Source organism: Penicillium lagena, assembly GCF_028827675.1.
Source record: "Penicillium lagena strain IBT 129212 chromosome Unknown utg000003l_segment0_segment0, whole genome shotgun sequence".
Lineage (NCBI taxonomy): Eukaryota > Fungi > Ascomycota > Eurotiomycetes > Eurotiales > Aspergillaceae > Penicillium > Penicillium lagena.
The window spans coordinates 2350820-2366155 of record NW_026623224.1 but is presented as its reverse complement, the minus strand read 5'-3'; the positions used below and the strand labels follow the sequence as shown (position 1 = coordinate 2366155).

The following is a 15336-nucleotide window of genomic DNA, read 5'->3' as shown; positions in this document are numbered from 1 at the left end:
TCTCATTTGAACCTTTCTGCTTATCCTTGTTACCGTCAATACTCGACCGTCGCTTCCGAACCCTCCGACGAATGCTAGCCGACAGCTAACCAGCTCCCTTCCCTCATCCACCTCCAACCAATCCTCCGCCATCACTCCCTCCCTCCCGCCCTCAACCAACATGGCCACTCGCCAAATCACCCGGCGCATCGCCATCAGCGCCTCCATCGCCCTCTTCCTAATTTTCTTCCTCTTCATCCGGCCCCATGGCCCGCCGAGTCCCGCCGTCCGAGCCCCAGGACACATCGATCACTCCGCCGCGCCGGGGATCACCATTCACGACGATATGCTGAACGGGGAGGTGGTGATGCCCAAGCTGGGCAATGCGACCGCCAAGTATGTCATACAATCTAATTGAGAGCACAAGAAAAAGGAAACAATTACTGATGGCGTGGCCCCAACCATCTCTCCAGAGCTGAACTTGGTCGTGCGACTTGGAAATACTTCCACACCGTCATGGCGCGCTTTCCTGAAAAACCAACTATAGACCAACAGGATGCATTGCGCTCGTATATCCACTTGTTTGCGCGGCTTTATCCTTGGTAAGTGAGAAACCCAAAAACAGAGAGCAAGAATACTGCAATTGCTTCGCTTCTTTTCGCCCCCACCCACGCTCTTGCGACATGCCCTCACTCCGGCCCCCTGCCCCTACCCCTAGCCCTACGCGCGTGCTGTGCAGAAGAAGAAGAAGGGGGCTGACGATGAAACAGCGGCGAATGCGCCGCGCATTTCCAGCAGCACCTCGCCAGATACCCGCCGCAGGTATCGTCGCGGAACGCCGCGGCTGGCTGGGCGTGCTTTATCCATAACGAGATCAACGCCATGCTCGAGAAGCCTGAGTTCGACTGCACGACCTTGGGCGATTTCTATGATTGCGGGTGTGGGGAGGAGGGGGAGAAGAAGGAGGCGGGCAGTGCTGCATCGCAACAGGAGAGTGATGGCAGTCCCCAGCACGAGGGCCTGGCCGTGGAGATCTCGCGGGAAGCGTAAGTCCAGACCATCCACGATTTGTGTCTGTTGCCATTTCTCACACACTGCGATGTACATAGAACCACGCGCGGTTGATTGACCCCGTCGATCCCTTTTCTGCATACCCCGGAGCTGGTTGGTTGCTTTTCCTTCTTCCTCTGCTTATTATTGTATACTAGTACATAGTCATTTCTCGATATTATACCCTGTGTCACGCCTATCACCGATATTGTGCATGCGTAGTCATCCATCCACTGGCGTATCTGGTGATCCCCGGGATCGGGTGGCGCATGACCCCGTAGCGATGGAGGCTAAGCGCACGCCGTCGTACACTAACTGGTCGTGTGGCACGGCATGCGGTGCTAGAGACCATGGTATACATGGGATAACCACCATCCTCATACATCCATACGGTACTTCTTTCACTTGGACCCTAATCGTAGTACATAATGGGGCCGTCCCGGGGACCGCGCCGATCGCATCAGAGCGCCTGACCGAAACACACCTGTGACGCGCCCCTTTCTTTCTTATTATCAGTCGGGCCCCTTTTCATCTTCTCCAGTTTACCCTTCCTCTGTGCGATCGCTCATTCTGCTGATACCCCCATACTGGTAAACTCCGATCTTATTGTTCTCTCCCGCTCCTCCGACGTGAATCCTCGACCCAACACAGTTAGCGCCTCCGCCCAATCCGGCTAGCGCCTTTCTTTTTTCGCGACACGCGCAGAACCAAGAAAAGAACGACCGAAGCGCCGCACTTTGCATTGCTGCTGCTGCACGTCGTCCGGGTTGCTCCCTGTTCTTCGCTTTCAAGGGATAACCTTCTTGTCTGTTCCCCCCTCGTCTCACCACACACACTCTTTTATTTATAAATCTCTCTGCCAACAGCGCGGTCCATTGTCGCATCGCATCCGACCAGCAGACTCGACCGGCTCTCCTTTGTCAATCTCTTCTGGATTGCCTGCCACCTCTTGGACCGACCCTGATCTGATTTCTGGGAAGCGGGGTGTTCTTCGCTGACAACATGGTGTCGTTTTCCTGTGAGGTGGGTGGAAAGAATTTCTCAACCGCAACTCAAATTTATTCTAATCTCTTGCTAGAATTGTGGCGATGTCCTCACCAAAAAGAAACTCGACCCCCACCGCGGCCAATGCCGCGGCGCGTCCTTCACATGTATCGACTGTATGGTGCACTTCCATGGCACCGAGTATCGCTCGCACACGGTATGAATATGAAGAGAACTTGGTCGTTAGCAGAGACCCAGGCTGACACTCAGTGGTTGTTGTGCGCAGTCCTGCATGAGCGAGGCGCAAAAGTATCAAGGCGCTCTCTACAAAGAGAAGCCGGGAAAGAACAACAAAAAGGGCCAGCAGAACAACAAGTCCGCCCCCAATGCCCGCCAGCTGCAGGCCCGAGTCGAGGACGCGTCTGAATCGGATCATGTCAGGACAAACGCCCCCCCCTCCGCCGGCTCCTACGCCCCCTCCAACTGGCGCGGTCAAGGCACCGGCCAACGGCGGACTGCCCGTCAACGTGTTCGACTACTTGGTCACCGACGAGACCCCGAACGCGTCGCGGGTCACTCTCCCCGGATCCAAGGAGCAAATGACCATGGTGGCACGAGCGCCGTCACTGTTTCAGCCGAGCAAGGCGCTTGCCCAGGTAGAGGCCAACAAGACGGACGACGAAGGCCATAACTACGATGTCGCATACGAAGAAAACGGCTTTTCCTACGGCACCGGCCCCATCCCCCCGTCCATGTACCCGGATCAAATCCCCAATGTCTCCACGGAATTCGTGACTCCTGCTCCCAAGAAGAAGAAGCTCAAGGAACGTCGGCGCGAGAGTCTTCAGGCGCCCGGTACTGCTAGTGAGAAGAAGCGCAAGCGCGGCCAAGGGGAGGAGCTCAGCAGCCCCCACCTCGAACTTGATACGCCCATGCTGGATGCGCCGTCGAGTGTGCTCAACAATGTGGGCACGCCCATCGAACTCAACCACTCCGGACTAACCGGCGGGCTGAACCGCATGATGCGCTCCCCGTCGCTGGAGGCACACCAGGGTCATGAGAACGGGCGCCGATCATACCAAGACGCCTCGTCGCCTATCAAGCGCACCCGTCGCAACGGCAAGGAGAGCAAGGAACCCAAAGGGACCAAGGACACCAACGGCGACGGTCTCGGCATCTCCATCAAGAACCGCGCGGAACGATTCGTCTCGTCCATGTTCGGCGGGTCTGCCGTCTCGGGCAGCAGCAACGGCGGCACCGAAGTGACCTCCAAAGCGCTGGTGCGTACCCGGCGCGGCAGCTCCTCCAGCGGCGACGACCGAGCGCTAGAGGTCCGCCAACCCAGAAAGTCGTCGCACCGCGACGCCGCCGAGAACCGCAAGTCGAAGCGCAAGAGCAGCAACCCCACCGACGACGGCGACCGCCCGTCTCGCCGTCAGAAGCAGATCGACGAACGCCGCGGCTCGGACCGCTCACACTCGCACTCGCCCCGCCGCAACCACGATCGCCAGGTCACCGTCTATAAACACGCTAAGGACGCAGCAGGCGATGTCGCCCTGCAGCGCGAGATGGCGCACCACTTCCTGTCTCTTGTTAGCAGGGACTCGGAGCGGGGTTGCTCCATTCACAAAGCTCTCAAACGCTTCCATCGCGACCTGTCGGACGAGCATGATGCAGACCGTGGACGCGACCAGGGTCGCAGTCGGGCGGACCGCGAGCGGAGAATTGAAGATGAGAAGGATTTGTGGCGCGCCTTGCGGCTGCGGCGCAACGATCGTGGGGAGATTGTTGTCTCTGTATGAATGATGAATGAAGGATGCACGAGAAGCATTTCGGGTCCGTGGGGCCTTTCACCATGAGGTCTGATGGAAGGGGTACTTTCTGGGTTCTTAGTTTTGGGTCTGGTTTTAGGGAGGCTTTCTGCATAGCGCGATCTGTCTTGACGGGAGGGTTGCATGGTCCATACTCTGTCCATAATAATGACCGAAGGCATCGATGTATACAAACACTGAGTCAGCGTGACTCACCGACTGGGTTCAAATAAATGCTGACGCATCCGCCCCCCCGATAAGACAATTTTATCTCTTGATCTGCCCGGTTCCACCGCCTGCGCAACATTTCGTTTCTCAAACACAACACCCACTGCCACGCCCTCGGGGCTTGATTTGTACATCTTTTGCATTCGGCGGACACGCGATTTGGGTCAGTGGCTGCTTGCTGCCATCCGGGATTGATTTTCCAGCCACCGTTCTACCAAGTTATACCTCTCAGATGAGCGCCGGACCAGTTATCTCCCAGTCCATTCCACCTTCTCATAGCACAATGAGCTCCGAAGTGGCCACGCCCTCGCTGCCGAGTACGCCGCGCCCCAGAAACCGACGCAGAGGGAGAGGCCAAGCGAATCGTGAAGCACGACCGACTGGACCCGCCACCTCGGTAGAGCAACCGTCTTCTACACCTACACAGTTGCCACCAGCGCAACCGGCTTCTGCTCCATCGTCAAATACTCAGAATGAGGCATCGCGCTCGCGCAGAGGACAGAGGGATGGGAGGGGCGCGGCGGGTCGTGGACGAGGTCGCAGCAATGGAGGACCGAGGCGGGGACAGGCACATGCGGCCGGACAGGACGGGCAGACGCCAGGAAACCAGTCGCGTGGGATGAGGGCCAGAGGGTTTGAAGCCAGGTTGACGAGGCCAGGTCAGAACTTTGCTACTGCTGACGTCGCTGAGAGTGTTGCAGAGCAGAGTGACCAGAACCTCAGGGCCGATGCGCCAGATTTTGTACCGGGACAGCCACAGCCACCAGCTGTGAAAGGGAAAGGGAAGGCAAAGGCCAAACTACCGCCACAGCAGCCACCAAAAGTAATGGCGAAATCCACCGCCGGCGATATCGCCACTCGCATTCACGAAGATATCGCCCACAACCTCTACGAATGCCCCATCTGCACCAGCGAGTTGGGTCGCAGATCCCGCATCTGGTCGTGCGGACTGTGCTGGACGGTGTTCCACCTCAGCTGCGTGAAGAAATGGTCCACGAACCAAGCGCAGAATGCCTCCCGAGAACAGCAAAATGGTCAAGATCCGCTTGCACCGCGCGCATGGCGCTGTCCTGGTTGCAATCTTTCCCACGATATTTTCCCCTCCGTGTACAGCTGCTGGTGTGAGAAAGAGACCGACCCCAGACCGCTCCCCGGTCTTCCTCCACATTCCTGTGGTCAGACGTGTTCGCGGCCGCGCAAAGGCTGTCCGCATCCCTGTGATTCCACCTGTCACGCTGGGCCATGTACACCCTGTACATCGATGGGCCCGACCCAGGACTGTTTTTGCGGCAGGAATTCGTCGACAAGGCGATGCCAGGACACGGATTATGAGAACGGATGGAGCTGTGGTGAGATCTGTGGTGATCTCTTGCCGTGTGGTGAACATACATGTCCTCTTCCCTGTCATGAAGGCTTGTGTGGGGCATGCGAAGTCAAGATCGATGCTCGCTGCTACTGTGGGAAAGCACAGACTGAAATGCTGTGTAGCTCCAAGGATGAAGAGAAGGACAGTACTCTTGTTCACGATGACGGAACCGTGGAAGAATGGACGGGCTGCTTCGGCTGCGTAGATATATGCAACCGCTCTTACGATTGTGGCGTGCATTCGTGCCAGAAGGGCTGCCATCCACAAGAGTCACATCCAACTCATTGCCCCAGGTCACCGGATGTGGTGATACATTGCCCCTGTGGCAAGACTGCCTTACCTGCCATCCCTGGATTTGTCCCTCGATCTTCCTGCGAAGACCCCATCCCCAATTGCAGTGAGCCATGTGGGAAGATGCTGCCATGTGGCCATTCCTGCGATCAAATCTGTCACACCGGTCCTTGCGGGTCATGCTTGCGGCGCGTCCCAATCCAATGCCAGTGTGGCCGCACGACATCTACGACTATATGCCACCAAGGCAATATAGTGCCTCCCCAGTGTTTCCGCGTATGCAAGACGACTCTGCATTGCGGTCGCCACGCCTGCTCTGAAAGATGCTGTCCCGGAGAACAACGGGCCATTGAACGCCAAGCTGCTCGTCGCAAGCTCAAACCACATCTCCGTCCCATTGACGAAGATATCGAGGCAGAGCATATCTGCACCAGGGTTTGTGGTCGAACGCTGAAATGCGGGAGACACACCTGCCCGGAGCTCTGCCACAAGGGTGCCTGCAACACTTGCAGGGAAGCGATCTTCGAGGAGATTGCGTGTAACTGTGGACGCTCAATCCTGTTTCCTCCCCAGCCGTGTGGTACGCAGCCACCGCGATGCTCGTTCCAGTGTGAACGCCCTAAGCCATGTGGCCATCCCCAGACCACACACAATTGCCATGCCGACGACGAAAGCTGTCCGAAATGCCCATTTTTAACGGAGAAGGAGTGCCAATGCGGCAAGAAGGTGCTGAAAAATGTTCCCTGCTGGCTGGCAGATGCGCGCTGTGGTCAGGTATGCGGTCAGTCACTCAAATGCGGCTCTCACTCCTGTCGGAAAGACTGTCACCGTCCTGGTGAATGCGAAGATTCCACCAAGCCCTGCGAACAGGCGTGTGGCAAGACCAAGACGATCTGTGGCCATCCCTGCGCCGAACCCTGTCACGCGCCTTACCCGTGTCCAGAAAAGACGCCCTGCTCGTCCATCATCACAGTAACATGTAGCTGTGGACGACTTCGCCAGGACAAGCGCTGCAACGCAGCCAAGGCAGTCACATCCAAGGGCCAAGTGCAACAACCACAGCGCATGCCCGAGCTTTCCCCACTGACATGCGACGATGAATGCTCGCGTCTCGAGCGGAACCGCTCTATAGCTTCCGCCCTCGGCGTCGACATCAACCAATCGACCACAATCCAAACCATCACCTCCGCGAACCTCCCCTACTCCAGCGAAACACTGGACCAATACATCCAACTCGCCTCCTCAGCACCACTATCGACCCTCCAAACCTACGAATCAAGTTTACATTCCCTGGCAGCCTCGACAACGCAGCGCTCGTTCCGCTTCCAGCCCGCAAAATCCACCCTCCGCGCCTTTGCCCACTCCCTCGCAACAGACTGGGGCTTCGTAACAGAAAGCCATGACCCAGATCCGCATCGCCACGTCTTCGTCCTAAAGCCCCTCTCCTGGACACCCCCGGTCTTCGGCCTAGGCAGCAACAGTTCTGCAATCGGAATTGGCGGTATGAGCGTCCGCGAGTGCGTCAAGTTGCGCGAGCGCGAGCGTAACAAGGAATCGGAGGCCCGCCGCGTAGCTGCCCTTGAAGCAAAAGCTGCGCGTGATGCACTGAAGACGCAGTCTGCTTCTGGGGAGGGCGGCTGGGCGCAGGTTGCCTCGCGCGGCAAGAAGGATGGGACCAGTTCGGCGAGCACACGGAGTACGACCCCCGTTCCGGTGCATCAGGGCCTGTTTAATGGTGGCTCCATGTTTGCGGCGCTGGCGGCGGATAATACGGGGGGAGGGATGAAGAAGACGGAGAGACTTGTTCTGCGCTCGGGGATTGGGGCGGGAAAGTCTTTGCGTGCGCAGCAGCAGCAACAGGCGAATGTGGAAGTTGTGGATAGTTGGGAGGAGGCGGAGGAGAAGGAGGAGCGGGTTGAGCGGGAGCAAGAAGAGATTGAACCTGATCTTGAGCTTGAGCCTGGGCAGGGGAAGGAGAATGAGGATGCTCCGGTGCGGGAGCAGGATGGTACGGTTGAAGATCTGGGGTCTTCTGATAAACCGGGTGGTGATAGTGGCTCCCCTGTTCAGGAAGAGAGCCATGTTTCCGTGGCTGATGCTGATGACTTGATTGTGTGATGTTCGAATAAGTGCACTGGGCTGTGCTGAGATGTTTTACGTGCCTGCATATTCTATAGAATTATTCATATTTCTATACGAAAATTTCTCAATTAAAGCATTGATTACTATCAACTAAGCCATAATGGAAAGCAATAACAAAGAGGAATAAAATTGAGTGACATACTTCGCATAAGGTGGGCTTATATAAAAGCGGAAGCGATAAACCTAATTCAGCTACGACCTATGTGCCATCTTATAAAAGCAACTATCATACAAAAAATTCACCCCAAGCGCATTTATCAAGTAGAGAAACTATAAAATGTCATCTCACGAAAAGCCTTCATACTCGTGCTTGATACTCTGCATCTTAATAGCTCGGACTTCTCTCCCTTGCGTTGTTCCTCCCACGTCTAGACATACCATGATCCTAGGGTAAGCAATATGAGCAGAACAGCTATAACCCAAAAGAGCTAGAACTATCTGGGGATAGTGAATCCAGAGCTTCCATCATCAGAAGAGAAGAGATCCATACCCAGAAATGTCTATCGCCATTCATATCAATATAGTAAATAGGTTGATATATTCGTCCCTAGTGGCACTCATAGAAACAAAACTAGCAGTCAAATACCTTAGAGCCACTAGAGTAACTACTTTTACTGTGGCATTTTTGTCAAAGTTCTTGTTCCTAATTAAGGCCGAGCATTCGGCGATTGACCTCAAACATGCCCTTATTAAGGCTTACCATTCTGTTGTTTAGATCTAACATCCCGTTGTTAATCCGTAGGCTCAGGGCCACTTCGAACTGTAGAGATGTATTAGTGGATGCAAGTCGTTAATTTTGTTCCAGAAATCGACAATCGAGCTACCTACCAAATTCAAAACATCCTTGACTTTTTTCCTAACTACTTCCGCACCCTTGACTGCTCCTTATAGTCGTGTCTTGCGATACGCGACTTCATTGGTTAGTTTCAAGAAGGCAATATCGCAGTCCTCATTGCCAGACCAGAACCCTTAGGTGAGTTTTTCAAGCTGAGTCACAGTAGCGAGTATGGCCTGTAATCCGAGTAGGCAAAAGTTGGTCGGTGATACGACGCTGTAGGAATGTTGATTGTAGCGGCATGCAAGCCCTAGAGGGACAATAACAAAGAAGCCAATAAGCAGGTATAAAAGTACTGGAATTTCCTGTGAGTTTGATAATTAGTTCCACTCAGTCTCAACCAAATTCCAGCTTTCTAGTCACTTATCCAGCTCTTTATCCTACACAGCCCACAATAACAATGAAGTTCTTCACAACCATCCTGTGTCTTACCACCATCGCCGTGGCTCAGGCTGGCCACAGCAATGTCAAGTTCCCCGTTAGCCCCAAGACCACCATCGCCCAGGGCCAGAATACTTGCGGGAATGATGCGAAGCTTTCGTGCTGCAAAAGGGCAACCTACACCCATGATATTAACACGTCCAATACCGGACCTTTGGCTGGAGTTCTGGCTAATGCCCTCGGCGGTGGCCCTGGGGGTGATGGTCTAGGTCTGTTTGGGCAGTGCCAGGACCTTAGTCTCAGCGGTGAGCGATTCTCAATGTCAGGTTCTGAGCCAAGCTAATAATTTGCCAGCTGCCGGTATTGTGGACCCGAATCTGTCGATCGACCGGGAGTGTAAGCAAAACATTGCCTGTTGCCAGAACTCGCCTTCGACTTCCGTACGTATTACTTTCAAAGGCTTGATTATGCGATACTAACTCGCGATAGAACAACAACCTCGTCGGTGTTGCCGTTCCATGCGTTGCGCTGGGCTCCATCCTATAATTGTATAGGTCCATAGGAACCATCTTCGTTTTGCGACTGCGACTGGTGTATATTGGCGTAACTTCCTGAAGGAGGAGCGTAAGAAGGCCGAAATATCAACGGATCTCACTAGGGGTTACAGTCTGGTGGATGCTCGGGTATTGGCTGTTACAGTTTGGCGTCGCTCTATGCCGTGGTTTGGTTGACTCTGGATGGCCCATGTAAAGCCGTAGCCCTCTTCGAGTAATTAGCGGCTACTGGAGTCGAAACACCAAGTTCCCTTTGATCTCCATTCTAAAGCTCTAAAAATTGCTCTAGCATGTTTCAAGAACATCTTAATACATTTGAGATTAGAGTGCAGATTCAAGCTCTTGCCCGATTTCTAGAAGGTATAGGATGAGGTACAGAAACGCTCAAGCAGTGCTGTACGGGGAGCAAAGAGCTATAACTCCGTTCTAGTAGGTGAGCAGTGCCGCTTCGTGCAGAATGGCTTTCCATCGATTCTTCTCTTTCTCGATTCTCTTGCTCGGAGTCTCCCAAACATACTTTATACATTATTGTTTTAATTCCACACATCTACTGGGCTCTATTGGCCGAGGTATTGATATTGTTTTCAAATAAAGATAGATCGAGATGCATTCGTCCCCGCGTCCTCGACTAACAAGAAGTGCCAGAATGGCCGAATCCTTCTCCTGGATAGCAAGAAATACCTCCTAACAATTCATTTCACCACGAGATACAATACGAGAGCACGTGGCCCAACTCACTCGGATGGCCTGCCGGTTGATTTCTCAATACCGATCGACCGGCTTTCTAATGGGACAATGCTTCCTATCCTGAGTCCAATGCCTTGCCGCATAGTCCGGAAGGACCTCCCTGCTGGTATAACTCGGCGGCAAGTAAAAGGTAACGTCATTTTCCGTATAGGGTGCCCCAATTTTGTTGAGAGCGCCGAGGATTTTATTTGTCAGGTAGTCGGTGAAAACCACATCAAAGTAAGGCGGGTAATGGGAGGGATTCGGGAAGCTGGCATTTGCCCAGAAAAGTTTCATGTACATTTCATCTTCGTTGATCGGCGAGTGTAGCGTGTCGTCTCCATCCTCACCCAGGCCGTCGTGGGTCGTGTAGCCTGGACTGTATTTTGTCATGGAGAGCGTGGCCTGGTGATGGTCATCCGGTAGGCTTCGGAGCTCCATATGGGATGCTGGAGGCTCATCGACGATGGCATCATTGTCGTCATCCATGCAGGAGAAGGCAGGCTTTATTTGCAGATTCGACGTCATGTTCTTAAAATGGGCGCATGACATATTGGCAATATACTTGAACGTGTTGGGGAAGGGCACGATAGCATAGGCGTCGCCTAGTGTAAAAGGACCCTGGTAGATATTATCCCGGATTGTACCATCGTTGGACATCACAACTCGCGGTATGTTTGCCCGCTCTTTCTGCACCACTGCATCCGCAAGGGCGTCTTTTAAGACCTCATAGATGTTGCCGTCTTGCCCCACTTTTTTGCAATTGAAGCAGTAGTCTTTCTTTGCGCAGCCCAGGTAGTAGGTCAGGTTGAGCAAGTGCCGGGACTTGCTGATATCGTCGGTGACTTTGCGGCCTAGTGGTGTATCAAAGGTAGACGGCACGGACGAGTTATTGTCTTCGAGGCCCACTGTATGGTATGCAAAGGTCAGCCGGTTCCAGTCGAGGTACCGGCGATCCAGGCGGTAAGCGTCCTGCGAATTTGTCTGTTTGCTAAAACAGGTCTTGTTTGGGCTGTGTTCAGCCGGCAGTGCTTTTGCACCAGTCCACACTGGAGAGGGCACTTCGTTCAAGGCCACCCAACCAACTGTGTCACCATACTTCCCGGATTCAATGCCTGAGGACTTGTCATCATAACATGTGAAGTTGCGATGGTGTGCGTGGCCACCGAAGACCTGGATAGGCTTATCGGTTGAATTCCTGATTCTATCGCGCAGACACACCAGGGGGTTATCCATTTTAGGATCAAGGCAAGAAGAGTAGGTTGGAGCATGACCGACGATCACGTAGAGGTCAGCCTGCTCCTTCATGGCTTTCTCAAACCACATCTCACTGAACATATGATCCGCACTGTAAACCTCCGTATTGGCTAAATCACGTAGAGGGTCATTCGTTGTGACTCCAAAGGCCACAATCCGGAGCCCATTTTTGGTCTGGAAAGCGCGATATCGATTGCCTATAGGCTCGAGTGTACCATCCACTTTCACGTCGACGTTGCTGGTGAGGAACCGATCACCGAAGACTCTCGACATGTTGCGGTGGATGTTCAGCGCTTCTTCTCCTGTCCGAACCCCGTGGTTGCCTACAGTCACGAGGTCGTAGTCGATGTTCTCGAAGATGCTATCCGAGACGGACCCCTTGGGGTTCGTGCTGTCGCTGAGGCCACCACCATCATGAAAATCCCCTAAAAGAGGAAAACAGAGGGGGGAATCAGTCCACATTAATAATGCTGAGGAAGCGGTGCTGCATGGCTCAAAGCACAGCAGCATGAGGAAACTCACCACTGTCAACGAGAAGCAGATCTACCTTCTTCTGAAATGCCTTATCTTGCATGTGTTTGACAAAGGAGACAAAATCACCCCAGTCGCCCCCCCAGCTGGGTACGTTCGCATGTCCGTCTAGCCAACCATGAGTATCCGTTGTGTGAATGAAGTTGACCTTGCCCCAGGGAAGAGCCGCCCGAGGCACTTCGGTGGCATCAAAAGCTTCCTTCTGTTGTCGAGGAGAGATAGTGTGTAAATTCGCAGGTTTCATTATCTTGCCATCTGATTCATAGCTAGTGACCGTGGCCACTGTCAGCGCTGCAGCGAAAAGCAAAGACAAGGATCGCATCTTGAACCACTCGAGATTGGAAGTCTTGTTCTTGTCTTCGACATGAAGATGCTAATGGTAGTTCTTTTCTGCCGATATGGTCGACACATTCTTTTAACTCGTCTGTATTTGACAGGAGGTAGGGGTATGAACACTTGCCAGCCAGAGCTACTTGCCGTAAACGGCTGCATACCATCCCTGCGGTGTGACTGATGTTACACAACATAGTGACCCGCCCATGCACGATTCTACCTCAAGAATGTTCGGATGGTTAAATTTGATCCCCTATTGACAACGTCTCAACCCGTCATTTCACCAGGAAGCAACGACCGTGGTGCTTAAATTTGGTCACCCGATAAACACACTGCAACTCACTAATTTAGCCCTGAGCAAATGATCGGTTAAATCTGACCACCTTTTAAATAATCGGGGAACAGCAGAGGCATGTCTAACCACTTATCATCAATACGCATGAGCTTTTGTACGTGCCTGCGCCAATCATATTGGTTGTTAAGTAGAATGTATAATTGCGTCTTGTTTATTCTATGGTCACCCCTTACCATAAAAAAAAATCCATTTAAGGGATTGCTTGCCAATGGAGCTAACGAGGACTCACCATTTGGCATCTTCACTTCTTTCCAAGCAAAGACCCTGCATAAAGAAATTAATTCTCAATATGAAAATTTGCACCATCAAGACCGTAATTGGGGCCTTGCTCTTTACCTCTCCGTTCTGGCAAATACTACATCGCACCAGGCCAAGGATCTGTTATAGATATGCAAAATCGATAGTACACAAAAATCGACTGTCCCAGGACTCTGGAACGCGTTGATATTTTATTTTAGTATATAATGAGGCTTGTTAGTATGATATGCCAGGCATATTTGCGCAGATTTCTTTCATTACATTCTCTGGCCATACAGAACTAGCCAATTACTACAAATTGGAGGAAAACATGCAATGATCAAAACTCTCTATCAGTAACTACATCTTTTAGCTTCCGGGCCAAAAGGTGAGTAATAGGGTAAAAAAGAGTTCTTTTTGAGTTCAACCGCTTAAAACAATACCAATAATAGGGGATATTATGGGGGAAAAAACAACTGATGAGGTGAGTCTGCGTATATCCTGGCCCAAGCTGCCCCCAGTCCCATCATCAAAGCAAGGCAAAAACCGATAGGACGCCCGATTTGCCCAGCAGCATTGGCTGTGCTTGTCGGCGTACCACTAGTGTTGGTAGCGGATGACGTACCATTCTTAACTGAAGTGCTGGTCGCATTGACTGCTCCCTCCTGGAACCAGTTCGCAGCTATGGGCTTGCCCAGGCCGGTCTGGGAGATGAACTGCTGCAGCGGGAAATTGACCCGGTTCCAGACGTCGTTTAGATTCAAGACGAAGTAGGGGTCGAAGTGGGATGGAATACTGAAGCTGTCAGGCTGCTTGAAGAGAAGCAATGTGTAGTTGTGTGGAAAGTTGCCATTAGGCATGGGCGCAATATACTTGGCGAAGTTGCTGTTGTGAGGTTCGTTGGAAAGACTCAAATTCGCGACTCCCGTGTGAAGCCCAACGTAAGTGGGATTGGTGATGTTGATGTCCGGATCGACCATCATAAATACATACTTCGCACCTTCAGTGACGACGTGGTCCATGTGTGCCAGTTGAGGCTCAGGCGCGTTTTTGGTATCTATGCATGTTTTATTAAAGAATTTGGCCGATTGACGGAGGACTCTTTTTACTTACCAGTCACATTCATCGTCTGGCCAGGATGCAGAGTTACAATTTGGCCGGAGGATGGTTCAAACACTGTGCTCAAGATCTCCGAAGGCTCCCCAATAACAGCAAGCTCTGGCGGAACATTGGCGGCAGAGGCGATTGCAGCAGTCGCCGCAATGGCCAGGGTAAATGTGCGCATGGTGATCAGTTGTCAGTTGCCTTCGAAGCACGAAAACTGATCGAAGGGCATACGTATATGATTCGGAGTCGTGCGAAAGAAAAGAAAGAAAAGAAAGAAAAGGAGAAAGATATTCCGACGTTTTGTGGGGGCGGTTTACGGCCCTGCGTTGGCCCGGCTAGTTCGGCTTGCAGGGATTCAAGGGTCCGAGGTCGAGCGGAGGTAGTGCGCTTCTAGATAGATAGGGTTGAGAATATTGACGTGATCTGCTGTTGTTTGCACTTGTCTGCTTTCTGAAAACGAATGTTTTCTATTTTCTATTCATCATACCTTTTTCCCGCTGACCTACGCTTTAGAGTCAATCGCCGTGTGGGGTGAATATACATGTACTGCTGCCTCAGGCACTAAGCCTTAGGACGATTGATGACAATGCACAGCCACTTCCAAAATCCACCGAACTGGCCTCATATTTTTCAATTGCTTGCTCTCTGCCCTGACCGTGGAGAGCTAGTCTTTCGTTTAAGCGTGCGACATTAACGGTAAGGGCTTATTGCTCTAGTTGAATATCTCGCATCGCGATTAGAAAGAGGTCCTGATACTAACGAAATGACTTAGTCCGCATTGTCTATTTACACTGGCCCAAAGTCCACTCAGAGCTATTTAAATTTTGACTGTCTACCGTGACACAATCACAACACTTCAAGCAAAGACACGTTTTACGATGATGGCCTGGCTCAGGGGGCTATTTGCCAAAGATCCGGAAACAACCAAGGCGAAAATGGAGAAGAAAGCGCGAAGGCGCCATAGTAGGGAGCACAGCCGAAGAGTTCGCAAACGCGAACAAGAATTATTCCGTGGAAAATCTGGAAAGCCGAAATTCTTCCTTGGTTACCCGGGTCAGAAAACCGTGTCTCGTTGGCATGGACCTCCAGGAACATAATTAGGGAATCAGCAGTGGTCTCATTATTCGTGGAGATAGTTGGCCATAGTGGCCGGACTTTGCATTCTTGTG

At 52.5% G+C, this 15336-nt stretch overlaps 6 protein-coding genes across 6 annotated transcripts; 4 read left to right on the top strand and 2 right to left on the bottom strand.

Moving 5' to 3' along the window:
- Positions 1 to 160: 160 nt before the first annotated feature.
- Positions 161 to 1029, top strand: N7510_006132 (flavin-linked sulfhydryl oxidase ERV2; the record flags this gene model as incomplete). The annotated part of the gene is made up of 3 exons (XM_056978058.1): positions 161 to 375; positions 453 to 581; positions 750 to 1029. The coding sequence occupies 3 exons, from the start codon at positions 161 to 163 to the stop codon at positions 1027 to 1029; spliced, it is 624 nt and encodes a 207-aa protein (XP_056834090.1).
- Positions 1030 to 2107: 1078 nt separating this feature from the next.
- N7510_006131 (LYAR-type C2HC zinc finger protein) lies at positions 2108 to 3815 on the top strand (the record flags this gene model as incomplete). Its single annotated transcript, XM_056978057.1, has 3 exons — positions 2108 to 2230; positions 2300 to 2388; positions 2417 to 3815. Coding segments are annotated over 3 exons (1611 nt in total), but the record flags the coding sequence as incomplete, so codon positions are not given.
- A 520-nt stretch (positions 3816 to 4335) lies between these two features.
- N7510_006130 (putative NF-X1 finger transcription factor) lies at positions 4336 to 7827 on the top strand (the record flags this gene model as incomplete). The annotated part of the gene is made up of 1 exon (XM_056978056.1): positions 4336 to 7827. One exon carries the CDS (start codon positions 4336 to 4338, stop codon positions 7825 to 7827), a length of 3492 nt encoding a protein of 1163 aa, XP_056834088.1.
- A 1259-nt stretch (positions 7828 to 9086) lies between these two features.
- On the top strand, positions 9087 to 9613 carry N7510_006129 (conidial hydrophobin Hyp1/RodA; the record flags this gene model as incomplete). Its single annotated transcript, XM_056978055.1, has 3 exons — positions 9087 to 9372; positions 9422 to 9507; positions 9557 to 9613. The coding sequence occupies 3 exons, from the start codon at positions 9087 to 9089 to the stop codon at positions 9611 to 9613; spliced, it is 429 nt and encodes a 142-aa protein (XP_056834087.1).
- A 770-nt stretch (positions 9614 to 10383) lies between these two features.
- N7510_006128 (Ser/Thr protein phosphatase family protein) lies at positions 10384 to 12457 on the bottom strand (the record flags this gene model as incomplete). The annotated part of the gene is made up of 2 exons (XM_056978054.1): positions 10384 to 12029; positions 12127 to 12457. The coding sequence occupies 2 exons, from the start codon at positions 12455 to 12457 to the stop codon at positions 10384 to 10386; spliced, it is 1977 nt and encodes a 658-aa protein (XP_056834086.1).
- Positions 12458 to 13518: 1061 nt separating this feature from the next.
- On the bottom strand, positions 13519 to 14345 carry N7510_006127 (mitochondrial 54S ribosomal protein mL38; the record flags this gene model as incomplete). Its single annotated transcript, XM_056978053.1, has 2 exons — positions 13519 to 14117; positions 14174 to 14345. The coding sequence occupies 2 exons, from the start codon at positions 14343 to 14345 to the stop codon at positions 13519 to 13521; spliced, it is 771 nt and encodes a 256-aa protein (XP_056834085.1).
- Positions 14346 to 15336: the final 991 nt, after the last annotated feature.